The sequence below is a fragment of the Moschus berezovskii genome, chromosome 2 (assembly GCF_049115385.1).
Source record: "Moschus berezovskii isolate FMDL1 chromosome 2, NW_MosBer_1.0, whole genome shotgun sequence".
Taxonomy (NCBI): Eukaryota; Metazoa; Chordata; class Mammalia; order Artiodactyla; family Moschidae; genus Moschus; species Moschus berezovskii.
This window is the reverse complement of record NC_142461.1, coordinates 41,699,398-41,727,057: the sequence shown is the minus strand read 5'-3', so window position 1 is coordinate 41,727,057 and position 27,660 is coordinate 41,699,398. Positions and strand designations below refer to the sequence as shown.

Here is a 27,660-nt window from a genome sequence, read left to right as displayed (position 1 = left end):
TCCATGTCCAGTTCTCACAGTTGCTTCCTGACCTGCATACAGGTTTCTCAAGAGGCAGGACAGGTGGTCTGGGATTCCCATCTCTTTCAGAATGTTTCACAGTTTATTGTGATCGACACAGTCAAAGGCTTTGGCATAGTCAATGAAGCAGAAATAGATGTTTTTCTGAAACTCTCTTGCTTTCTCCATGATCCAGCGGATGTTGGCAATTTGATCTCTGGTGCCTCTGCCTTTTCTAAAACCTGCTTGAACATCTGGGAGTTCACGGTTTACATACTGCTGAAGCCTGGCTTGGAGAATTTTGAGCATGACTTTACTAGCGTGTGAGATGAGTGCAATTGTCCGGTAGTTTGAGCATTCTTTGGCATTGCCTTTCTTTGGGATTGGAATGAAGACTGACCTCTTCCAGTCCTGTGGCCACTGCTGAGTTTTCCAAATCTGCTGGCATATTGAGTGCAACACTTTCACAGCATCATCTTTCAAGACTTGAAATAGCTCAACTGGAATTCCATCACCTCCACTAGCTTTGTTAGTAGTGATGCTTTCTAAGGCCCACTTGACTTCACATTCCAAGATGTCTGGCTCTAGGTCAGTGATCACATTATCGTGACTATCTTGGTCGTGAAGATCTTTTTTGTACAGTTCTTCTGTGTATTCCTGCCACCTCTTCTTAATATCTTCTGCTTCTGTTAGGTCCATACCATTTCTGTCCTTTATCGAGCCCATCTTTGCATGAAATATTCCCTTGGAATCTCTAATTTTCTTGAAGAGGTCTCTTGTTTTCCTATTCTGTTGTTTTCCTCTATTTCTTTGCATTGATCACTGAGGAAGTCTTTCTTATCTCTCCTTGCTATTCTTTGGAACTCTGCATTCAGATGCTTATATCTTTCCTTTTCTCCTTTGTTTTTCGCCTCTCTTCTTTTCACAGCTATTTGTAAGGCCTCCTCAGACAGCCATTTCGCTCTTTTGCATTTCTTTTCCATGGGGATGGTCTTGGTCCCTGTCTCCTGTACAATGTCATGAACCTCCGTCCAGAGTTCATCAGGCACTCTATCAATCAGATCTAGTCCCTTAAATCTATTTCTTACTTCCACTGTATAATCATAAGGGATATCTATCACCAACTCCTGGAGTTTACTCAAACTCACGTCCATTGACTCGGTGATGCCATCCAACCGTCTCATCCTCTGTTGTCCCCTTCTCCTCCCACCTTCAATCTTTCCCAGCATCAGGGTCTTTCCAAATGAGTCAGTTCTTCGCATCAGGTGGCCAAAGTATAAAAGTATAGTTTTTCCATTTCAACCTTTAACTCCTGAGTTGTCATGGGCTTTACTGGAAATAAAGTTTTTATAATAAGGGATCTTGTTCAATCTAATATTTTATTGTTTAAATTTTTAAAATATTCTTTTTATTTCATATCCCAAGGTGAAAATGATACTGTTTAATTCTCAGTGACATATTAGAATAGCATATTCCTTTAGTAACAATTCCCTTCTATGACCAGGAGGAACCTGAACTAGATAAGTGGAAGAGAAGGAGTTAAACACCACCACACCCCCACCCCCAACACATAGTAATTCTTCTGTTTTGAAAGAAGCAGGAAACTTTGAATTTAATTGATATTAATAATAATTAAAATGGGATGTCTCAGAATCTCTGCATCTCTGAAAACTAGTACTTTTGGTGACATTATGTATTTATTGCTGTTATTTCACAGTATATTTCTGCTTAATTTTTATATTAGCATTTACTGATGCTTCTGAGCTGCTTTTTAAGTTCACGATTTAAAAGAGAATAAATAAGACGTGGAACTGAGAGACTTTCTAGGCAAACAATCTGGATGATCTAATAAAGATATTTTTGAAAGATGTAGGAAATATGTTTTGTTAAACACTATGAAATATGTTGTCAAAATGGGAGTATAACACAATTTAAAATAAGCACATTTAAAGGCTGTTGCAGTGTGGAAGCCAGCCTCAGTTGGACCTTCTGCACAGTGTAAAAATGGCATTTATTTATCAGAATTATTTTTTATATATTTTTTTATTTTTGGCTGTGTCTCTAGTTGAGGCACGCAGGCGTAGTTGCCCTGTGGCATGTGGGATCTTAGTTCCAAGACCAGGGATTGAACCCATTGCTCCTGCCGTGGAAGTCAGATTCTTAACCACAGAACCACCAGGGAAATCCCTCAAATGGCATTTAAAGACCGAATCCAGAGCTCTGCTCACAAGCAGAATAAAGTACACAGATTTATGGTTCTTCTATTTTAAATGTCTCCAGAGAACAATAGATATTTCATGATTTCCTTTTTTTTTCTTCAAATAGACAAGATAACTTTTATTATACCTGTATGTTGCATTCATATTATTATTATTATTATTTTTCACATTGCAAATTTTTTATTTAATATTTTTAGTAATTGAATTTGAAACTATATTTTAGATAATATTTAAAATGTACTTAACTTTTTTTGTAGTATTGCTTGTGTAAATAATACCTAACCCTAGTTTATAATGTATTGAAGCTGTTCAATGATTTTTGCCTCTGCCTAGATAGGAAACGGAGAAGGCAATGGCAAGCCACTCCAGTACTATTGCCTAGAAAATCCCATGGATGGAGGAGCCTGGTAGGCTGCAGTCCGTGGGGTCACTAAGGGTCGGACACGACTGAGCGACTTCACTTTCACTTTTCACTTTCCACTTTCACACATTGGAGAAGGAAATGGCAACCCACTCCAGTGTTCTTGCCTGGAGAATCCCAGGGACGGGGGAGCCTGGTGGGCTTCCGTCTATGGGGTCACACAGAGTCGGACACGACTGAAGTGACTTAGCAGCAGCAGCAGCAGATAGGAAAATTTTTATTTTATTATTTTTATATATATATATAATTTTTATTGGAGGCTAATTATTTTACAATATTATATTGGTTGGTTTTGCCATACATTGACATGAATCCGCCCCGGGTGTACATGAGTTACCCTTCCTGAACCCCCCTCCCACCTCCCTCCTCCCCTTATCCTCCATCTGGGTCATCCCCACACACCAGCCCCTAGCATCCTGTAACAAGCATCGACCCTGAACTGGCAATTCGTTTCACATATGATAATATACATGTTTCAATGCCATTCTCCCAAATCATCCCACCCTCACCCTCTCCCACAGAGTCCCAAAGACTGTTCTATACATCTGTGTCTCTTTTGCTGTCTTATATACAGGGTTGTCATTTCCATCTTTCTAAATTCCATATATATGCATTAGTATACTGTATTGGTGCTTTTCTTTCTGGCTTACTTCACTCTGTATAATAGGCTTTAGTTTCATCCACCTCATTAGAACTGATTCAAATGCATTCTTTTTAATGGCTGAATAATACTCCATTGTGTATATGTACCAAAGCTTTCTTATCCATTCGTCTGCAGATGGACATGTCCTGGCTATTATAAACAGTGCTGCGATGAACATTGTTAAACAGTTCAGTGTTAAACAACTGGGTTTTATTAGCCTAAACTGAAAGTAGATTAGAAATCTTCTTTCACATAGTTATGATAGGTTATAATGAGAGCTTTTTAAATTTTATCAAATCCTACTAGTTTTCTCCTACTGAAACATCACAAAAGTCAAATATGACAAGTTAAGTTTAGACCCTGATGTGTGTATTCCGTGAACAACATTTCTTTTGCAGTTTGGTTCAGTGTGGTTGCGTTCATCTTGGAGTAAGTGAATAATTAGTGTTAGTTGATTAATAAGATAATGGTGGTGTTTTGAGTGGATTTGGATGAATGAGAGAGACCATAGGGAATCTCTGTTTTTGTGCAGTTGGTCCAGTAAACCAAGTTCTCATGCTGATAATTACATCTTTTGAATAGTTACCATCAGGTTGAACAAAAACTGGTATGAAAATCGGTTGTTCTTTAGAAAGCTGTAGAACCAAAGCCTTTAATCTCAATGTGTTCCTTGGTAAGTTACTGCTTCTTAGCAATTCTAAATTAGTTCTGTCATCTTTCTGTTGTGACCTTGATAAACAGCTTGATACTGCAGAATAAAATAATTGTATCTGTGCGGGTCATTTATTTATTTTCTCAGTCAGTCACTAGTCTTTGAGCACCTTCTCAATAATAATTGAGCCCAGCTTTGTTCTAGGTGCCAGGGAGGGAGCAAGGACAGAAAATCCCTGCCTGCATGGAGCTCGCATGAGGATGGGAGCAGTAGACAAACTCCTTTAGGCTGGGGGCAGTAAACAAAGTGTTTGACTGTGTGAATCACAATAAACTGTGGAAAATTCTTCAAGAGATGAGAATACCAGACCACCTTACCTGCCTCCTGAGAAATCTGTATGCAGGTCAAGAAGCAACAGTTAGAACTGCATGTGGAACAACGGTTCAGTTCAGTTCAGTCGCTCAGTCGTGTCCAACTCTCCGCGACCCCATGAATCACAGCACGCCAGGCCTCCCTGTCCATCACCAACTCCCGGAGTACACTCAAACTCATGTCCACAGAGTCGGTGATGCCATCCAGCCATCTCATTCTCCGTCGTCCCCTTCTCCTCCCGCCCCCAACCTTTCCCAGCATCAGAGTCTTTTCCAGTGAGTCAACTCGTCGCATGAGGTGGCCAAAGTATTGGAGTTTCAGCTTTAGCATCAGTCCCTCCAATGAACATCCAGGATTGATCTCCTTTAGAATGGACTGGTTGGATCTCCTTGCACAATTGCACTCATCTCACACGCTAGTAAAGTCATGCTCAAAATTCTCCAAGCCAGGCTTCAGCAGTATGTAAACCGTGAACTCCCAGATGTTCAAGCAGGTTTTAGAAAAGGCAGAGGCACCAGAGATCAAATTGCCAACATCCGCTGGATCATGGAGAAAGCAAGAGAGTTTCAGAAAAACATCTATTTCTGCTTTATTGACTATGCCAAAGCCTTTGACTTTGTGGATCACAATAAACTGTGGAACATTCTGAAAGAGATGGGAATCCCAGACCACCTGACCTGCCTCTTGAAAAACCTGTATGCAGGTCAGGAAGCAACTGTTAGAACTGGACATGGAACAACAGACTGGTTCCAAATAGGAAAAAGTGTACGTCAAGGTTGTATATTGTCACCTTGCTTATTTAACTTATATGCAGAGTACATCATGAGGAATGCTGGGCTGGAAGAAGCACAAGCTGGAATCAAGATTGCTGGGAGAAATATCAATAACCTCAGATATGCAGATGACACTACCCTTATGGCAGAAAGTGAAGAGGAACTCAAAAGCCTCTTGATGAAAGTGAAAGAGGAGAGTGAAAGGTTGGCTTGAAGCTGAACATTCAGAAAACAAAGATCATGGCATCTGGTCCCATCACTTCATGGGAAATAGATGGAAAAACAGTGGAAACAGTGTCAGACTTCATTTTTTGGGGCTCCAAAATCACTGCAGATGCTGATTGCAGCCATGAAATTAAAAGACACTTGCTCCTTGGAAGGAAAGTTATGACCAACCTTGATAGTATATTAAAAAGCAGAGACATTACTTTGCCAACCAAGGTCCGTCTAGTCAAGGCTATAGTTTTTCCGTGGTCATGTATGGATGTGAGAGTTGGACTGTGAAGAAGGCTGATCGCCGAAGAATCGATGCTTTTGAACTGTGGTGGAACAACAGACTGGTTCCAAATCGGGAAAGGTGTATGTCAAGGCAGTATATTGTCACCTTGCTTATTTAAGTTATATGCATCATGTGGAATGCCGGGTTAGATGAAGCACAAGCTGGAATCAAGATTGTCAGCAGACACACATTAACACTGTGGCTGATTCATGTCAATGTATGACAAAAACCACCACAATATTGTAAAGTAATTAATTAATTTTAAATAAAGATTGTTGGGAGAAATATCAATAACCTCAGATACAGATACCATCCTTACAGTAGAAAGCGAAGAACTAAGCCTCTTGATAAAAGTGAAAGAGCAAAGTGAAAAAGTTGACTTAAAACTCAATATTCAGAAAACTAAGATCACGGCATCTGGTCCCATCACTTGATGGCAAATAGATAGGGAAAGAAACAATGGAGACAGTGAGAGACTTTATTTTCTTGATTTTTCTAGTAGTCGTGTATGGATGTGAGAGTTGAACTATAAAGAAAGCAGAGTGCCAAAGAACTGATGCTTTTGAACTGTGTTGGAGAAGACTCTTGTGAGTCCCTTGGACTTCAGGGAGATCAAACCAGTCAATCCTAAAGGAAATCAGTCCTGAATATTCATTGGAAGGACTGATGCTGAAGCTGAAACTCCAATACTTTGGCCACCTGATACAAAGAATTGACTCATTGGAAAAGACCCTGATGCTGGGAAAGATTGAAGGCAGGAGGAGAAGGGGATGACAGAGGATGAAATATTTGGATGGCATCACGACTCAATGGACATGAGTTTGAGCAAGCTCTGGGAGTTGGTGATGGACAGGGAAGCCTGGCGTGCTGCGGTCTATGGGGTCGTGAAGAGTCGGATACAACTGAGTGACTGAACTGAGTAGACAAACAGATAGGTGATAGTTTGTGATAAGTAAAACAGCCAATGGGGAACAGAGGATGCGAAAATGGGGGAGGAGGTTATGGTTTTGGAGGACACAGTTAAAGAAGGCTTCTCTGAGATGCTGATGTTCAGGCAAAGTCCTAGAAAATTGAGAGAACAAGCAGGGCAGAAATCTGCAGGAAAGCTTGGAGAAAGACCAAGAACAAAGACCATGGGTTGACAGCATGGCTGGTACATTCACATGAGGTCAGGTATAGATGAGGGCAGGGTCAATATAGGAGCAGATCATGAATTTGGAAGACCAGTGAGTAGACTGGGAAGCCATTAGCAGAAGAGCATCATGATGTGGTTTAGGTTTGTAAAGGGATGCTCTGGTAGCTCTGGCACCAATAAGGAGACTAGAGGGGATGAAGGGAAATCAGTTGGAGGTGGTTGCATCATCAGGTGAGAAGATAGTGTTGGGTTCGACCAGCTGTTAGTGGTGGAGATGGAGGAAAGTGGTCAGATTGTAATTATATTTGAAGGTATTGCTACCAGGATTTGTCAATGGACTAGAAAGAGAGTGTGAGTAAAAAAGAGGAACACAGGGTGACTCCCTGGTTTGGGGCCTGGGCAACTGGGAGAGTGGGACTGTCATTTACTGAGAAGGTGAAAATCAAGGGAGGACCTCACAGGGTATTGCTGTATTTCTTATTCACTTACTGCACCTGTGTGGTTTTTTTTCCCCCTTTTAGTATTTGTTTTGAATGCTGTAGCAGAGCCTTTGACTTGAACTTTTTTTTTAGCTCTCTTAATTGTGATGAATAAGATGAAGAGAGAGTAAAAATGTGAATTATCCAGGATAATGTTAGGGAAAATTGAAGTGTACTTTAAAAAATTTTTGATATATAGACCTGGAAAAAGAAAGAACTATCACATCACAGTTGTTTTAACAAGTCTACAGTTTGAGAGGTCAGAAATGTAATGGAGATACAGCACTTTTATTGAAGGGCTGGGTGTTTCTTCTTTTTCAGTAATGTGGTACGGAGGTGAGTGTCATGGGTGTCACGTGCAGATCTGACATTTTCAGAGAGCTGAACCAGGTCTTGTAAATTAGTTCCTGAATGTATGCACTCCTGTGTAACAAGCTGATTTGTTCCCTTCATTGTTCATTTTAATCCCTTCTACTTTGAACTTTGTAGGCAAGTGAACATAAATTATTCTAGTGCATCTCATGGAAAACAAACATAAGAAGCACCCACTGCTTTGATTGATTGACTCATTTTTACCAATGACTGGAGAATAAATTTGGATTAGCTATTTAAGGAGTTACTCATGTTTTCCTAATTATGTTGCTTTTTTTTTTACATTTATTTCAAACTTTACTGATATGACTGACCTGTAGCACACAATTTACAAATATTAATAAAATCATCCTTAAATTTTTTTGCATTTTAATGTATTGTGCAAATAAGCTGAAAGTACTCCACATATTGAATGTTAACTAAAATATATTTTTCAGTGCCCACCAAATCTTCATAAGCAAGATGGATATGCGTGCAATCAAAATCAGGTATGCTGGGCCATAGGTTTTAACTGCAATTTTATGAAAGGCTCAGATTTCAGGGTTTTTTTTTTTGTTGGATGAATGTAATTTTGATGGCAAATTGCAGCTCAAACAACAGGAAATTATTGCATTGGTCTTCTAATTCAGAGTTGTTTCATATCATATAAAATACTAAATATATTTGTCTCTGGGTGCAAACTCTCCAGATTGAGAGTGTGGGGAAAAAAAATAATGGCTGAAGATCTAATTTATGGAGTTGTAACTATCTTTAATTATTTTAGCCTATTATGGGAAAATATGGTAATATATTGTAATGCTTTTTTTTCCTGAAGCTATGTTATGACCTAACCATTCACATACAAAAAAACCTAAAAATCATGTTGGTGTCACTCAGAGAAATGCACCCATTTTTGTTTTCCGTAAAATTTAAAATTTTAGATGATTAGTTGGACTTGAGCTGTACAGTGGGGTCTGTTCTATGTTAGATTTTAATTTTCATTCTTCTGTGTCTCTTAAGATGTTTATGAGTTTTATTTTCATTGTGAAAATACTAGGGTACCCAAAAAAACCCAACTTTGTCTAAAACAATGATAAGGAGACCTTGCAGTGAGAATTTTGGGGGAAACGGGACCAGCTCCTTATACCTTACAACATGCATTCTGTCCTCAGGGCCGCTGCTACAACGGGGAGTGCAAGACCCGGGACAACCAGTGTCAGTACATCTGGGGAACAAGTAAGTCATGTTTTCTGCTTGGTGGTCACACTCAGGTTTCTCTTAATGTTCTTTGCTGCCAGTCTTGCTGAAAGAGAGATACAGCTTGGGAGTGATTAGAACAAAAAAAAAAGAAGAAAAAAAAAACTAGAAAAGGCTGAAGAGAATGGTGAATCATAGTCACACAGCCACAGCAAACAACTGCTGACGTTGAAGACTTGTCATCAGAACCAAACAGTGCTATTCAGTGATTGTGGCTGTGACAGAATGGATGTTACACCCACTTGCTAAGATTGGGTTGAGTGCAGTGGTCATGCTCATTATCAATCCACTTGGGTAATTTTCTTTATACCTTGGATTTAACATTCACCCCTTCAAGTTAGCTTTCCATTCTTTTATCCTAGGAAAGTACCAGACTTTTTTTTTTTAAATTCTGTAATTGATTATCTCAGTTTGAAGTGAAACACAAGTACTTCCTGATATACAGACAGAGATTTGGGTACATGGTCATTTTCTCAGTATGTTCCCTACCTGTCAGTACACATATTCTCTTCCTGACATTTTCATTGTCTTGCCAGTGAATTTCAATTAATGAGGTCCAGACTGGAAGAGAGAGAAATGGTTCTATCTTGCTGGCAAAGACGGGGGTCACCTACCAGGAAAAGAAGGCACCCAAATGGGACTAGGACTCATGCACAAGTGATTTTAGTGTTTGGCAAATATCATTTAACTGAAAGATTTACTTTCAATGGTTCAGTTTTGACAAGGGAAAGATAATAGAGGTATATTTGTCTTTCAAAAAAGTTGAAATATCAAAATCCACATGCCAACAAAATTTCAGCAAGCTCAGATTTTGTAATGCTTCCTGATACTAATAGAAAGCAGGGTTAAGAATGTTTATTAGATTTTTGGTGTCACTTCACTAATTCCTGCTGATGATTAATCCTACCTCTCATCCTCAAACCCACCAACAAGAATTGGGAATAAATTTGTCTCCCAAGTTAAAATGAATAGTGTGTTTGAGCTGTTCTGTCTTAGCTTGCAAGAGCCATGGGTGAAATTTTCAGGAATTTTAAAAGCCGATTGGCATCACATTCTTAGTTTAAAATTAGCCGTGTATTACACTGTGGAAATTTACACCATGGAAATGGGTAAGTGCTACAAATTAGGAATTTGTTCCTTTTTCTGGAGCAACAGTTATTAAAATTTACTGGCACAGTACTGGTTATGGATAACAAAGAAAACTAAAAGTAATTCTCTTTTCTTGCTCATCTCCAAAAGAGGCTTCAGGGTCTGACAAATTCTGTTATGAAAAGCTGAATACAGAAGGCACCGAGAAGGGCAACTGTGGAAAGGATGGAGACCGATGGATCCAGTGCAGCAAACAGTGAGTGGTCATCCCTGGGAGCATAATGGGTGGACTTGGAATCCCTGGTCCAAATGTGAAATGAGCACAAAATAAATGTTACTGAGTTTTTAAATGAATTGACTATTTAAAATTTTAAAGTATGAATTTAAAAGATTGTGTATCTAGAAACAAATGACTATGAACTAAACTGTTTTTGTGGCACAGACACACCATTTCTGTAAAATTCAGGAAAGTTCTCACATGCTGTATTTTACTTGAAGCTTGTTTAGAAGAGAGATTTTGCTAAAGTATTTTAAATTAATAGTGGGTTTTGATTTTCTACTTTTGCTTTCAAAAAGCCTATGAATGTACTAGTATAAGGAATTCTGTAAGCAAAAGATGTAGACTGTCTATGTTTTGAGGGCCATTTAAAATGAAATAACATTCATTTGATTATTTTTCAAATGTAACACAATTTGATTTGATTAAATATCTAATATCTATATTAAAGTTTTATTTTTCCTTCTAAAAAGTATCTGAAAGTAAAAGTCGCTCAGTCGTGTCCCACTCTTTGTAACCCCATTGACTATATAGTCCATGGATTCTCCAGGCCAGAATACTGGAGTGGGTAGCCTTTCCCTTCTCCAGGGGATCTTCCCAACCCAGGAATCGAACCGGGGTCTCCTGCATTGCAGACTTATTCTTTACCAACTGAACTATGAGGGAAGCCAAAAAGTATCTCGTCAGTGACTATTGAGGACTCTTTACTCAGGAAATGAGATGCCTTCAGAGCACATTGGTAATATTTTCCCTTGATTTGTTGAGGAAAGTTAAAATTGTAATTTAATAGTTTTTTAAGTTTAACTCAATAACTTGGATCTCTGGGATCGTTATGTGATAGACCAAAGCTCCTCCATTCTCCTTCCATAACAATGGGGATTCTTCTCCCATTGTGAAGCAGAGCGAGGATTTAAGGGAAGTTTTATTTATCTAATTAATGGTCTCTAATGTTGTACTTTTTGAAACTTGGCAGTTGAATGTAATCTTTGATGGTGGATGAGGCCTTCAGTTCAGTTCAGTTCAGTTCAGTCGATGAGGCCTTAGGAGGCAAAAAATCTTTGACTTCTTTAAAATTAAACCAAAATAACAGAACAGAGCTTCCCATCTGATGTCTCGTGACTGAGTTATAGAAGTTTTGAGATGTTCAGTCTTTGAGGTTCCAGGGAGGAAGTGGGGTCTAAACTAGTCAGAATCTATGGGGTTGAATGCCTTTGGCTTCATTCATTAAGTCAATGTCACAGACAAATCTGATCATTTCTCTGTACCTCTGTGACTTCAGAAAGTTGGGAGGCATTGTTTTAGATCATTGTAGAAGACACCTTTCAAATAGCTCACAATAGAATATCCAGCCACCAGTGAGTTAGGGAAAATAAATGTTTTTTTTAACTTTAAAAAATTGAGAAATATAGAAACAGAAAAGTGATTAATATACGAATATACATTTTGCCAAATAAATGCAAAATGAACTTTCATGTAACCCCTCTATGAATCAAGAAATAGTGCACCCCAGGATGTATTCTTCACCCTCACAGCCCCTGTCTCTCTCCTGGAGGTACTGTTGTCCTCAATTTTATGGCAGTTGCTTTCTTAGTTTTCTTTAGAGATATACTGCTCAAGTTTTCAGCCCTAAACAGTTTACTTTGCCTAAAATTTTGGTAGCTTTATATAAAAGGAATCATGTTTCATGTCTTATTTTGTATTTTGCTTTTTAAGTTCATTATTTTGAGAGTTTTCCATGGTGTTTGTAGCTGTAGATTCGTATTTATTATTCTTTTAGTTCATTTTCTTTCATATTTATAGGTATATACCATCTCCATTTTGTGTTGACAGACATTTAGATTGTTTCCATGGTTTTGGCTGTTAGGAATTGTGCTACTGTGAACATTCTGGTACATGCAACTTAGTTCTTATTTGTACATATTTTTCTAAGGCCATTCCTGGAAGAAAAATTGCTGAGTCATAGGGGATGTATATTCTCAGTGTCACTAGATGGTATGACACTATTTTCTAAAATGGTTGTGCTAGTAAATGCTGCTGCTGCTGCTAAGTCACTTCAGTCGTGTCCGCCTCCGTGCGACCCCATAGATGGCAGCCCACCAGGCTCCCCCACCCCTGGGATTCTCCAGGCAAGAACACTGAAGTGGGCTGCCATATCCTTCTCCAATGCATGAAAGTGAAAAGTGAAAGTGAAGTTGCTCAGTGGTGTCCAACTCTTTGTGATTCCATGGACTGCAGCCTACCAGGCTCCTCCGTCCATGGGATTTTCCAGGCAAGAGTACTGGAGTTGGGTGCCATTACCTTCTCTGCTAGTAAATGCTACCATTGATAATTTGTATAAGAGAATTTTGTTGTACTGTACTGTATTCTCACCAACACTTGGTGTCATCAGACATTTTACTTTTATGTATTCTGCTGGGTGTGAATTGCTTTATTATTGTGGCTTTAATTTGCATTTATGAATGGAATAGTACCTTTTCATGCATTTACTGGACATAGATTGTGTGTGTGTGTGATATGCCACTTCAGTTCTTTGCACATTTTTTAAGGAGTTCATTGTTTACTTAACAAATATGCTGGAGGTAGGTGTCCTCGTGGTGAGCGAGTCATTTAACAATGTCACCAAGGACCCATATGATTTCTGCCTCTCTTCTCTGTAATACTTAGCATGTTCACTTTGTATCTTTCCATGTGAATTCACGATTGCAAAGTGAATGCCAAAGTTCCTCATTCAAAAGCAGGAAGCAGGGGTAGCAACAAAAGACCTTCTCCTTGTCAGGCTCTAAAAGCCTGTCCAGAGCATAAAGTTCTCCCCAGCAACTCCCTATCTGGCTTTTCTTCACATCTCAACATTCCAGGGGCCACTCTTAGCTCCAGGAAGATGGGAAGGAGGCATGGCTAAGTAAGTGAGTGTAGAGAATGGGGGTGCCTTGATAGGTTCTGACACCAGTCATGAGCCATCTCTCAGAGCTGGTTACTTTGCTACCTCGCACAAGCTTTGATCCTTTTAGGAAGGGGTTGGGGGGTTCACCAACCAACAGTATCTAAATAAATGTTTTCACTTAGAAGGAAAGGGAATATTTCCCATTTTTAAATATTTGTGGACCAGATAATTTTGATTTTTTCAGTTTGATACCTCCTGTCTTGTTCTTTTTTGTTTAATGTGATCAGTGATGTGTTCTGTGGATTTTTGCTCTGCACCAACCTTACTCGAGCGCCACGTATTGGTCAACTTCAGGGTGAGATCATCCCAACTTCCTTCTACCACCAAGGCCGGGTGATTGACTGCAGGTAATATAGTAAATGTTGGCAAGCCTAATGAATCATGCGAATTACAAATTTAGAAAAAAATCAAGGGAAATATTTCTATTTTTCATGAGAGAAATAACAACTTAGATTCAGTTATCACTTTGTGTATTGAAAGCTATTTAAGAAGCAAAGTTTTTTAAGTCAATGTATGGCAAAACCAATACAATATTGTAAAGTAAAATAAATAAATTAAAAAACCCACAAAGTTATATGTCAGTTTGCACATTGTATTTGCTTAAAGATTATGCCAGTTATTAGTAGGGAGACATTCTTTGTAATTATAATTTTAAAAGTAGAATTTTATGATATTCATTTTAAACATGATTGAAGTTTTGAGCATTGAAATATGTCACTGTTTGAACATTGTATGTTTTATTTTCTGTGACAAAAAAAGAATTTAAGCTATACTCTATGTGCTTCGTTTAGAAGATTAATTGAAACCTAATCACATATAGAAAGTATAGTGAAGTGAAAGTGAAAGTTGCTCAGTTGTGTACACCTCTTTGCGACCCCATGGACTGTAGCCCACCAGGTTCCTCTGTCCATGGAATTCTCCACGCAAGAATAGTGGGGTGGGTAGCAATTCCTTTCTCCAGGAGATCTTTCCAACTGAGGGTTCAAACCCAGGTCTCTTATATTGCAGGTGGATTCTTTACCATCTGAGCTACCAGGGAAGCCTTTAGAAAGTATATACTAAAATATTTATAGCTCTTGTCAGTCATTTTATATCCAATTATTTTTCTGTGAGTACAAGGCACAGAAGATACAAGAGTTATTTTTCTTAACACTGGGAGTCATATTTTAGATAATATTGTTCCCATTAAAGGAGTTGTAATTCTAAGATGTTATGCTCTCATTCAAATGATAAGTTCCATTGCCCAAAACACTTTTGGGATTCCCCCTACAGAATTGCCCTCAGGATATGTAATGTTTATCTTTCAGTTCAGTTCAGTTCAGTTTAGTCACTCAGTCGTGTACGACTCTTTGCGACCCCATGAATCACAGCATGCCAGGCCTCCCTGTCCATCACCAACTCCCGGAGTTCACTCAAACTCATGTCCATCGAGTTGGTGATGCCATCCAGCCATCTCATTCTCTGTCGTCCCCTTCTCCTCCCGCCCCCAATCCCTCCTTTTCAGTTCAGTTCAGTTCAGTCGCTCAGTCGTGTCCGACTCTCCGCGACCCCATGAATCACAGCACGCCAGGCCTCCCTGTCCATCACCAACTCCCAGAGTTCACTCAAACTCATGTCCACAGAGTCGGTAATGCCATCCAGCCATCTCATTCTCTGTCGTCCCCTTCTCCTCCTGCCCCCAACCTCTCCACTGATCTCCAGTAGCATACTGGGCACCTACCGACCTGGGGAATTCCTCATTCAGTATCCTATCATTTTGCCCTTTGATACTGTTCATGGGGTTCTCAAGGCAAGTATACTGAAGTGGTTTGCCATTCCCTTCTCCAGTGGACCACATTCGGCTGTGGTCCATGTGATCAGATCAACTAGTTTCCTGTGATTATGATTTCAGTGTGTCTGCCCTCTGATGCCCCCTCGCAATACCTACCGTCTTAATTGGGTTTCTCTTACCTTGGTCGTGGAAAATCTCTTCACAACTGCTCCAGCAAAGTGCAGCCGCTGTTCCTTACCTTGGACGAGGGGTATCTCCTCAAGGCCACCCCTCCTGACCTTGAACGTGGAGTGGCTCCTCTCGGCCCTCCCAAATAGCAAAACTTCATCTTACATAGGTGAATGTAAGATTTAGAATCATCCCTAAATAATGTTGAACAAAATTTGGTAAATCAACTGGATAGCCACATTGGATATTGCTATTTTGGTCAAGTGGTTGCTGATTTCCTGTCTTTTAAATGGCTCTAAAGACGATTTGAACAGGGTCTTAGACAAGAAGACAAGAAGGAAGGATAAATTTATAGTATTCAAGTGTAGTTACTTTGATGCACAGAAGCTTCCTTTCAGTGTGTAAGTTTTCACACATCTTTAAATGCGACAACCTTGTTAAATTATTGTTATAGTAAAGTAGTATATTTAAAATTTTTTTAAATATTAAAATATTTTATTTTAATATTTTAAAAATATTCAGCAAAGTATCTAGTTAGTAATTATAACATTGATTATTATTCAAATTCCAGTTGTCCTTAGCTTTGAGATTTTAGAAGTATATATCGATAGAGAGGAATCAGCTTGTTTTTTTCAATCATGAATAATCCAGCCCTCTAAAGTAATAATTTTCAAGATGTTTTCAGTTGCTTTCTGTGCCTAACACCTGCCTTTTTGTATCAGAATGTCTTGGAGTGCTAATGATAGGATCACTTCTGTTCTTACGCACACCTCTCCTTTAGTCTTAATGCTGGTCTTGCAAACAAGGAAAGGTTTAGAACACACTTTGTGCAAATGACATATTTTTGTTCTGATGAAGTGCAAAGCAGTAATGCTGCTGAAAGGCAGTTTCTTTTATCAGGCTTTTTTACTAAGGGGAGGTGGAGAAAGGGTGAAAGGAAAAGTGGAGAAATGCTAGGATAAATCATGTCCACTGAATAGCAAACCTCACTCATGTTGGTGGTATATTTCCAAGTGTGGTGCTAATGACTGTATGACTATCTTTTCTTTTTAGCGGTGCTCATGTGGTTTTAGATGATGATACAGATGTGGGCTATGTCGAAGATGGAACACCATGTGGCCCATCTATGATGTGTTTAGATCGGAAGTGTCTACAGATTCAGGCCCTAAATATGAGCAGCTGCCCCCTCGATTCCAAGGGTAAAGTGTGTTCAGGCCATGGGGTAAGTAGGCATCAGTGTCCAGCTCAAATCTTCCTTGTCTGACATCCTCCAAGGTCACAGTGGTTGGACTTCTAGTCCAGCCATTCTCCTTCTGTGACTCTAGGCACTGACTATGATTATTTCCTTATACCCTTATCTTCTAAGAATAACACCTAAATGTGTTGGTATGGTTTTAGTTTTGTTGTTGTTGTTTTTTTATCACTTTGTATATTTGTGTATTTTTATTCACCACAGTCTCTTGGAATCCAAGGAGTTAGAAGAAAAATGATGTGATTCGTAAAGAAACTATAGACCCTATGTGACTGCTTTGCACCATTCATAATAATTTACACTTTTCAGTAATTCCCTTTCAGCTCCTCAACTACTAAACGTGCATACTGAGTATCTGTGTGTTGAAGATCACACTAGACTAGAAGTTGGATCCCTGCTATAACTCACATGTTTAAAGTTGGACAGTTGTGCTTGGACCATTGCCAGCAAAAGAGAAGATGTACTCTCTGCACACACCTGCATGTATCTTTAATTCTGTGCACAAAGTGTTGGGGCAGGCACTTCCTGGCAAACCTAGGTTTATTACCTAAAAACACATTTTAGTGATTATTTAAATTGGATTTAGTAAAAGAAAGATAGTTCAAAATTTATATAGAATTCAAAAATAGTAAAAGACATGAAGAAACTCAGAGTGATCAAAGGAAGATGCTGCAGCAAAGGTAAAGATAATGCAAAATATAGATAGCTAAATGAGTGATATGTCACACAACAAGGTAGAAAGGCAGAAGGAACTTATGCCCAATGACTTAGACTCATGAGCAGGCAGTAGAGACTCATGATCAAGTGTATGGATTTTGTGGCTAGAAAGGATCCTGAGTTTGAATCCTGACTCTGCTTCTTTTTATCCCAGTTTCTTTGGGCAAGTCACTCAGCCTCTCTCAATCATCAGGGTGCTAATTATTAAATGAGATGTTATGTACAAAGCACTGAGTGTAAGTACCTAGCACATAATCAATATAGTAAATATTCAATAATTGCTATAGTAAATAAAAAGCTTCTCTGGTGGCTCAGTGGTAAAGAATCCATCTTCCAATGCAGGAGATGCAGGTTTGATCCCTGGACCAGGAAGATCTCCTGGAGAAGGAAATGGCAACCCACTCCAGTATTCCTGCCTGGGATATCTGATGGACAGAGAAGCCTGGTGGGCTACAGTCCATGGGGTTGCGGAAGAGTTGGATACGACTTAGCTACTAAAAATAACAACAAAAGTAAAAGCACTGGGCAGACCACTCAGCTACTTAGTTATTGCTCTGAAAGCATTATATATAAAACTTGATGCATAAAAAGGTCCATGATTCTCCATTACCCCCCACTCTTCATCTTGTCGAAAAAAAAGGTTAAATTCAGTGTGTTAATTATTATCATCACATTATATCGTTTCAGATTAAAAAGCTTCTTATATCCATAAGCTTAAATTCAATTTTATCATCTCTAAACAATCTATCTCTAAATGTATTTCACAGGCAGATGAGGAATTAAACTACTCTGTCTCCAGTTTGTGGATGGTTATTTATTTCATCTAAATTACAGGTCCATTCCAGGGGCAGAGAGATGGGCAGAGATCACGCTAGGAGGGTCTTCAGCCAGGCTGACTGAGAGAGGAGTGACACTACAGTCAGACAGGGAAGGTGGTGGTGGGGAGCTTGTTTGGCTGGGAGGGCACCACCGAATGACTTCTGTGTTGGGCATGATGAGGTAATGCAGTGTGTTGGTGATTTATGTCTCCTGGTATTTCATCTCTGGCAATGCCTTTTAAATCCAACATGTATTAATTTCTTGAATTAAGCGTATTGTTTCTAAGGTATGTTTCTAGAAGCAACTACTTCTGAAAAAGCTACATTGTCAGACATGTGTACTTAAATAATATCAACACCAGTAATTAACATTTAATTTGAAATTTTCTTCCTCTTAATCTTTGATTTTTCTAAGATTAACTGAAAAAATACCACACAAGAATTGGATCTATACATTGTCTAGTGTTCAGAACCAGGGGAGGGGCTTCGCTGATGGATCAGTGGTAAAGAATCTTCCTGGTCTGGGAAGATCCCACATGCCACAGAACAGCTAAGCCCTTGCACCACAACTATTGAGCCTGTGCTCTAGAGCCTCCAACCTGCAGCTACTGAGCCCACGTGCCACAACTGCTGAAGCCCACGTGCCATAGAGCTTATGCTCTGCAACAAGAGAAGACACTGCGATGAGAAGCCCATGCAGTGCAACTAGAGAGTAGCTCCTGCTCACTGCAATTAGAGAAAAAGCCTGTGCAGCAGTGAAGACCGAGCACAACCAAAAAAAAAAAAAAAAAACCAGGGGAGACTTAAAAATTTCAAATGGTTTTAAAGCTTCTACCCCGTCCCATGTGTCTTTTACATTTACCACCATTATTCTACCAAGTACAGTGAAAATGTCCCATCTCTGTTCTTTGTTCTTCATAGGTGTGTAGTAATGAAGCCACCTGCATCTGCGATTTCACCTGGGCAGGGACAGACTGCAGTATCCGGGATCCAGTTAGGAACCTGCACCCCCCCAAAGACGAAGGACCCAAGGGTTTGTGTGATTTCAGTTTCAATTCCTTGCATTCTGAATTCATTAGTATTCTTCCAGTGGCGCCAGTATAACAAGTTAATAGGTTTTCTGGAGACACATAAGAATATCTCTTTTTGTCATTAAAATGTCTGATTCATGTTCCCACAGAATTAAGGGTTCTTGGATATGACATTGAAAAAAATGCTTAAGTTACCCCTTAGTCTAGAACTGGCGTTAGGAAGAGGTAAATATACCAATTTCCTTTCTTTCCTTTAAACCTCATTCTTCCATAATCACAAATGTTAATCATTTTATTGTTGGTTGAAGCTAAATCAGTTTTTTAAATAGATGAACTCTTTTTCACTGACTTGAGACTCTGATCATTCCTCAATTCTTGAGTCCTTCCAGAGGGAAGCTGTAGTCTCCTATGTTCTGTTTAAGCACACTTTTGATGAGGAAGAAAGTAGAATTCTTCATAGAACTTTAACACGGCAAAGAAAACTTGAAAGATCTGGACCTTTGTTTTCATCAACATTAAAAGGAGAAAAATGATAATTTTAGAATTGGAAGGAGACTCAGTGGCCATCTAGAACCACCCTCATTTTGCAGATGGGAACTCTCAGTCCCTGAGGTCAAGTGACATCCTATGCTTACTCAGGCAACCAGAGGCAGGGCTGGGACCAGGATCTCAGGTAACCTGAGATCGCAAATGCCCGATCTCAGGCCTTCTGCTACTGTGTTATAATGGAGCCTATGTCATCTAAATGTGGTAGTCACTTTCTCCTTATTCTCCCCATTCCCAACCCCTTTTATGTTTTTCAAAGAGCTGTTGAAGTCATCAGTTACAGTAGACTTACTATAATATTGTACCTGAGAAACCAAAAAAATCATTGGAAAGGGTACTGTACACCAGTGGGCATTGTATTATACATCGGGTTCTTCCTTCTCATGGTACTGCTTACAGTATTTCATAAATAAATATCATGCTTTTTTCCTGCAGGTAGGAAAAGTACATATAGAAATAGTGTCGTTTTGATCTGCTTAGTTTTGGATGAAAGCGCCTTTAAACTCAAGCTTCAGTATTGTCCATATGGGAAGCTATGATTTCGAAAGTATATAAAGTTCCATAGTCCTCAATTCCTGAAGAGATTCAGGCTGATTTGCATGCATGTGTAATGTTCAGTAGGAGTGGGTGTTAAAACACTTCATGCATTTGCTTATTATGCCACGATGTTAACATTCTATAAGAATTACAAGCACACCCTCATAGTCTATTTCTGTTCTCCTTCTAGTTATAAAAAGGCACCAGTATAAAAAAGGAGGCAATTCCACTTTTACATTTAGTCTTTTATTGCTTTAAAATTAGTATGAAACATTCTCGGATCCACCTTCAGAACTTCGATTTAGAGAATCTTTAGCCTCTGACAAGGAGAGATTCATTCTTCCCAAATTTTCTTTCCATGTCTGTGATTCTCCTAAATGCTGTTTTCTCAAGTGCTGTGTAAGTATGCCTGAACAGATGAGCACAGCTGAAGTGACTCAGACTTTGTTCTTTATCATAAGGAATTATTAACTCGTTCTCTTTCTTCTCCATTCCTTCTCTCACCCATGCTTACTTGAAGGCATAAAGTAAACAAATTCATTCTAGAGAAGAGAAGATCCCTAGCTGCCTTTTGTTTTGTTTTGCTTTTTTCCCATTTAATGTAGTGCTGGTCTTCATTATCTTTTGAAGATAACCTTTTTGATCATTCAAGTAATACGTGTTTATTGTAGAAAATTTTGAAAATACAGAAAAGGTTAAAAAGAAGGTAAAAATCACTCTTAATCCAGTAACTCAGAGGTAATCAATATTAGCATTCTGGTTTATTTCTTTCCTATTGCATATTTTCTTTTTTTACTTAATTCTTAATGAAGACAGTGGAATCATTTGAATAAACCTACCCATGGGTTCTAAAATTGTTAAAATCTTCATGAATCTTTAGTAATCTTGATTCATTTGAAAAAAGGTATTGATTGATGTAAATAAAGAGCAGTCACTATTGTAAATTACCAGATTTCCAGAAAAAGTCAAGCAGTTTTAGAACAACTAATAATGGCTCTATCTGTACTGGCCATTTATATCTTTTCAGCCTCTATAGAAAATTCCATCAATACACTAGGAAAATGGAAAACAACTGAAATGAAAGTTTAAACATTTTACTATAGATTTTATAGTTTTAATTTTGATATTCTGATTAAAGAAGATGGTAAGAGAGAAACTAGGTACTTTACTTCTGTTTTTTTAATCCAGATAGCAAATATTTATTGATTCTATACTATTTAAAAGTCAACATATCCTTGCACATGGTAGGCACTCTATGATAAATACCATATCCCTTTTATTTGGGAAACTAAAATAAGTGAAATGGTGCATGTTAACACTGATTTTCAGTTTATCAGATTGCATTTGTTGTATTGCCTTGTTAAAGAGTAACAGGTAACAAACTCAACGTACTGAAACCATCAGTACTTCCCTGACTGTAGGTTCAACACCTGTGTGAGGTGCCAAGGTTTTTCTCTATAACTTCGTGCTCTACATTTTCTCATGATTGGATTGGTTTGGTTGACACTTGACTTACTGAGCACAGTCTTAGGACCCTCCCTAAATACTTGCCATAAATAATGAGCAACATCCACAATGACCTGACTTGTCATATTTGTAGATAAGGGCTTTTCTGTAGAGATATGGTGAGTGGATATTAAAAAATACTTATTTTATTTAATTTCAATGTGCTTCCTTGTTAAGAAGAACAAATTTAAGAAACAGAATGAAAATATTTCTTTTTAAATCATGAGATTTTGTCATAAAAGATGAATTGTACCCAACTATATCTCTTTTGATCAAGATTAAATTAGTAAAAACTAAAGGTGAATTCTTTGACTCTTTGATTCGAGGAAATGAGAATGAACCAATGTGTTTTCAGTATTTCTTTCATTTTAACTACAGGTTACTAAAAGAATAAAAATTCAACTTCATCTGGGTAGGGATGAATAACACACAGGAAACTATTGCCATTGAAGTTACTCTGCACTGGCTCAAGTTGTCCATTGTTGACCCACTGTTTAAAGCATGGAAGATAATTTGCTCCAGCTTTATAATTAGAATTATTAAAAGACAAGAAATAGGCTCTTAAAGCAAAAATCATGTGAGCGAGATTTTTTAAAAAAGATTTTTCTATTACATATTACGTGACTCATGTTTTCTACACTGTTTTTCATTTTACATACAAAGAGGCTTTTGTCCCTCTTATCCCAACTTGTTTCCACTAAACTCCCTGCAAGTAATTATTTTGACCTGTTCTATGAGGGAAGAATATGTTTGAATTCTGTCTAAAAGACCTAGAATTTCCATCTGTTATAGGGAGAGCCATGTCAAGGACTGGTAATTTTTGTGTTGTATGGGCATCTTTGCACAGTGCTGTCGGATACAACTGAGTGACTTCACTTTATTATAGGATACAATGCAACTTTTCTCATTGGATGGTTTGCAACACCTTGTAGGAGGGAAGAGAAGAAACTGGAACATATCAAATATTTTCCCTGATATATATAAAGTCAAAGAATGGTCCTGGGAAGCTTTGGTCAGATGCTGTCATCATGACAATAGTAATCAGATCAGAGATAGAAGGCCCTCAGGGGCAATTCAGTTCAGACCCACTCTTCTAAAAATGAGAAAACTAGCTTAATTAATAAGGTTAACAGCTACTTAGGTGTAGAGCCAAGAATAAAACCTACATCACCTGATCTTCAGCCCAATGTGTTTTTTTTCTGTTATTGCACACAGCTTGAGTTAAAACTGGGTGTTAAGTTATTCTGCTAGTTTGTATAACACTACTAAGTAGAAGGGCTTCCCTGGTAGCTTGGACAGTTAAGCATCTGCTTACAATGCGGGAGACCCGGGTTTGATCCCTGGGTCGGGAGGATCCCCTGGAGAAGGAAATGGCAACCCACTCCAGTATTCATGTCTGGAAAATCCCATGGACCGAGGAGCCTGGTGGGCTACAGTCCATGGTGTCGCAAAGAGTCGGACACGACTGAGCGACTTCTCTTCACTTGTTCACTTCACTAAGTAGAAAGGGTTAAAAAAGTAAGTAATGATTAAGCTTATTAACTGATATATTACTTGTCAAAGGAAGTATTATATTGTTAGCATTTAGTATTTTGAAAACAGTAATTTCTTTTTTTTTTGGTAATTAATTTATTTTTTATTGGAGGCAAATTATTTTACAATATTATATTGGTTGGTTTTGCCATACATTGACATGAATTCAAGTCTACGTTGAGGAGTATTATTTAGTGTTTACCTTTGCATGTGTTTTTTGATGACTTTCTTTGTGAGTGCAGAAATCCTTGATTTTGTAAATCAGATGATTAGGTATGAGAAGTTATGATTGTCATATATAATTATGCTCTATATAATTATGTACCATCTCAGTATTTTTCTCATTACCAATGACCTCATCAATAACATAAGTATTTACTAAGTTTAAAATTTTTGTGATAATTCTGAGTTTACTTTGAGTTCAGAAAAACTCCATGATATTTTCATTGAGAGCATAAAAAAATAGTATTCTTATAAAAAATAATTTGTTTTTTTATCCTTTCAGGCATTTATCCCAATGTGTAAAAAAAAAAGATTCAATTTTTAAAAATTTTATGTAGAAGAGTAAGCAGATCTGGTTGTACATCTAAGTACTGAATTGTAGAGCTTGATAAAATATCTATCATGCTAATATTATACTCTAAAGTATAAAGAATGTATTTAGTATTTATTTCTAATCTTAAATTTTAACAAAATCCTAAATCTCTGCAGAAAGAACTTTGGTCCATAGAGTACAAATGATGTCTTTGATGCCTCCGGCCTTCAGAGTATTTAAGGATGCAGGATTGTAGCCCCTTTTGGTTCATTGGAGTCATATAGATGAAATACTGCAGACTTGTTTCAGAAAATCTCTAAAAGTAAGAAAAGAAAAAAATCAACCACTCAGTTTCAAAAACAGTTTCGAAGTGTCTGAAGCATGACTTGTCTGTGAAAGAATTCTACATATAAAATAGAAATTCTTGAGAAAAGGAGAAAATTCTTAGTTCTTACTGATATTACACAGTTCTCAAAAATTCTATGTTTTACTTGTACACCCGTGGCTGATGCATGTCAATGTACGACAAAACCCACCACAATATTGTAAAGTAATTAGTCTCCAATTAAATAAATTAATTTTAAAAAATTCTACCTTTTAGCACATATGATAGCTAGGGCCAAGATTAAAATTAATAATTAATGAACAAAGAACAGAAATAAGAAAACAAAAGTGAAAACAGTTTCTGTAAACAAGTTCAGTGAAAAGTAAGTATGGTGAAGAGTTAGAGAACAAAATTAAGTTCCTAATATGATTGTGTTGTTAGCTAGAATCTTCAAGCCTTCTAGGTTTGGTAGGATGAAGAGAAAAATAAGGTGTATCACCAGCATGGTTCCTGGAACAGCAACAACAAAACCTTTTTGTAGCTACTAAATGAATGAACGAACAAATACATAATAAATTAGTCGGGAAGTAAAACTAGATTATAGGTCCCCGAAGGTCCAAGGAAGTTTTTTTCAATGAGAAGATAAAATTTTTTTAGCTGGGAGGAGCAGCTGAGACCTTAGTTTTTGAATATCCCCTGTACAATCCATTGGAGAAGGCGATGGCACCCCACTCCAGTACTCTTGCCTGGAAAATCCCATGGATGGAGGAGCCTGGTGGGCTGCAGTCCATGAGGTCACTAAGCGTCGGACATGACTCAGTGACTTCACTTTCACTTTTCACTTTCCTGCATTGGAGAAGGAAATGGCAACCCACTCCTGTGTTCTTGCCTGGAGAATCCCAGGGACAGGGGAACCTGGTGGGCTGCTGTCTTTAGGGTCACACAGAGTCGGACACGACTGAAGCGACTTAGCAGCAGCAGCAGCAGCAGCAGCAGCAGCAGCAGTACACATCCATCTGTGAGCCACTCAGTAAATTCATGTTTGTTTGAAAACAGGTTGAGTTGCTAACCTACTGGAAGAGATAAGCCTGTTAAGTGTCATGATAAAGAATCAAATGAATTTTGCATATATTTTTAGTTTAAAAGTAGTGGGAGGGCAGGAGAGCAAAGAGAGGAAAGGATATTTTTGAAAAAGCTGTTTTTCCACTTACTTTTATCTTGTTTTGGTGTTGAGTACTCATCAGTTAAGAACTGGAGATAATTGCTCTTGCCCAGGGGAGATTGCAGATTATATCTGTTTATCTTGAATACATATTTGAAGCGTCTATAGAATCGTGTTCTTCTGGTTGTTTCTAACACCTGTGTGATCAATTGCCTAATTCTCTGGATTCTGTGGTGAGAAATTACATCCAGGGCAAATACAAAAAGGCTTTTAAAATAGATGTTGTTATTTATCACTCACATAGTTATTATAAAAATAAATATTCATTCAGCATTATGTTTTAAAGGGATTCTTTACCATCTGAAAGGGATATGTTAATTTCCTATAATTTAGCACATACAGCTTATAAAATATTAAAGAGGTAATCGGACTCTCATATATTTTGGGTCCGAGGGACAATGCCTAACAAAAAGTATATATACAACATGATGTATCCTAGTTAATTTAGTATTCTGAAGGCAATGATTTTCTATGGCCTCAAAAAAAAAAAATGAGGCAGTGTATCTGGAATACATTTCATCACAGTATTTACCTCCACAATTTGGAAATCTGAGCTCTTATTTAGGTTATATTGAATTATAATGGATTGTCATATTTGAAAAACATTGCTCAGTTCTCAGCTGTGTCCGATTCTTTGCGACTCTTTGAACTGTAGCCCACTAGGCTACTCTGTCCGTGGGATTTTTCAGGCGAGAATACTGGATTGGGTTGTCATTTCCTCCTAAAGGGGATCTTTCAGACCCAAAGATCAAACCTGAGTCTTCTGAGTCTCCTGCATTGCAGGCTTAGTCTTTACCACTGAGCCGTGGGGAACTCTTGAAGACCGTTACCATCACCTTATAGGTTGGTATTCTTTTCTTCCCCTTAATGCTCTCCAGAGGCTTTCTCTGTTTTTTGTTATGTCCCCTATCATTTTTTGTTATTTGAAGAATAATTCAGGTTGTTTTTAGTTAATGATGAAGCTAGACTATCTGACTCATACTATTTACTCTGTGATAAAATGAAGTAATTGTACAATTGCTCATGAGGTTTACACATTCAAGGTCCTCTCTCTTCTTTGGGAAAATATTTAGCTAAAAAGGTCAATGAACCCAATATTAAGCCTTAAAAAATTGTGATTTTGAGTCGTGGTTCTTTGTGTGTTTCCTTGTTTCTCAGAGCACACAATTTATGTGAATTCAGCCTTGTGGAAACTAATTTTTTTATTTTCATTGTTAAAGTGAAGGGAACCAGTACTTTTGGTTCATATAGAAATGTGAGTTAAAGTACCTTTTTGTCCAGAGGTTTGCATGCATAGTCACAGACACAGACTCACAAACATACTCAACCCTAAATAACCTGCCTTCTTCCAAAACTAAATTTCATCTTGCCCAGTTAGGGAGCACTAGGGACCTGTGCTCATTCCAGGCCCATTTTGCAATATTCAAAATCTATTCACAGAAGCTTTGATGTGTGGGGATGGAGTGTCTCCACTGAGTCAAAGTATATTTGAAATATACTTTTCCAGATAAGTTGATTTTCTGGCTGAAAATGCAGTTCATTTTACAGATAACTCTATCTTAAATTTGTAAGTATGTTCATAAAATTTGAATGATAAGTTCAGTTTTAAAAAAGATGTAGCTTCTTAGGCGTATTTTGCAGTTTGAGAAGTTTATAAAAAGTATACTAATGGTTTACTGCTTTTATAACAAAAACACAGATTTGCTGCTATGCAGTTAAAATCATACTTTAATTTTATCTCACTCCATGTAGGACCTACAACTCAAATTGGATTATTTATTATGCATGTTTAAAGTATAAGAGACTATGTTTTAAGTAGGGTTTGTGGAATTTGAAGGTACATTCAGAATTATTCTCAAATATTTGCATTGTGTATGTAGATCTTTATTTCAAATCTTCAGGCAAAGGTCTCAATATTTGACTTTCAAAGGCATTTCCTGAACAGGTTATGTTGTGTGTTAGTGATATCAGTGTGTAATTAATTTCCTTTGTTAAAAACTCTCCGTTTTCCCTCCATACAGTGAACATGGCCACAAGCAGGCTAATAGGTGCCGTGGCTGGCACCATTCTGGCCCTTGGGGTGATTTTTGGAGGCACAGGGTGGGGAATAGAGTAAGCATCTTTCTGAGTTCAGAGTGTTTCTGTTTGATCCCTGGTGTGTGAGCTGATCCTTGGCTCCTGACTCCCCCATGTGTTGTCGTGTTGCTGTGTACCCCTTGTGGTGTGATTTGAATGTGTTTGTGTCCTGTGGTTTTCTTGTGCAGTGGAAAACCTTCTCCTGTCTGGAAAAATGTGGGGCATAAAATAATATTGGGGTGCTTATGATGTCTTCACAATTAGGGCAATGGTCCCAAAGCTTCCATTGCTTCTCCATTTATAAAAGTAATTTTAAGTTAAAAATTATTTTTTGACAAACCGTTAACACAAATGCTTTTCTACGAGGGTTTTGTTAGGATTCTTATAACAAATTTGATCTTCACAGTCAAATGGTCTAATTGCTAAGTCATGTCCAACTCTTGTTACTCAATGGACTGTAACCCACTAGACTCCTCTGTTCGTAGAATTTCCCAAGCAAGACTACTGGAGTGGGT

General features: G+C 38.0%; 1 protein-coding gene across 1 annotated transcript in view; it reads left to right on the top strand.

Annotated features, from left to right (window-relative positions):
- ADAM23 (ADAM metallopeptidase domain 23) overlaps positions 1-27,660 on the top strand; it is a 150,875-nt gene that overhangs the window by 111,515 nt on the left and 11,700 nt on the right. The window contains exons 18-23 of the mRNA XM_088841274.1: positions 8,003-8,053; positions 8,717-8,780; positions 10,041-10,146; positions 13,336-13,455; positions 16,101-16,269; positions 18,756-18,867. Coding sequence (XP_088697400.1) covers positions 8,003-8,053; positions 8,717-8,780; positions 10,041-10,146; positions 13,336-13,455; positions 16,101-16,269; positions 18,756-18,867 — 622 coding nt within the window. The remainder of the gene's footprint in view (positions 1-8,002; positions 8,054-8,716; positions 8,781-10,040; positions 10,147-13,335; positions 13,456-16,100; positions 16,270-18,755; positions 18,868-27,660) is intronic.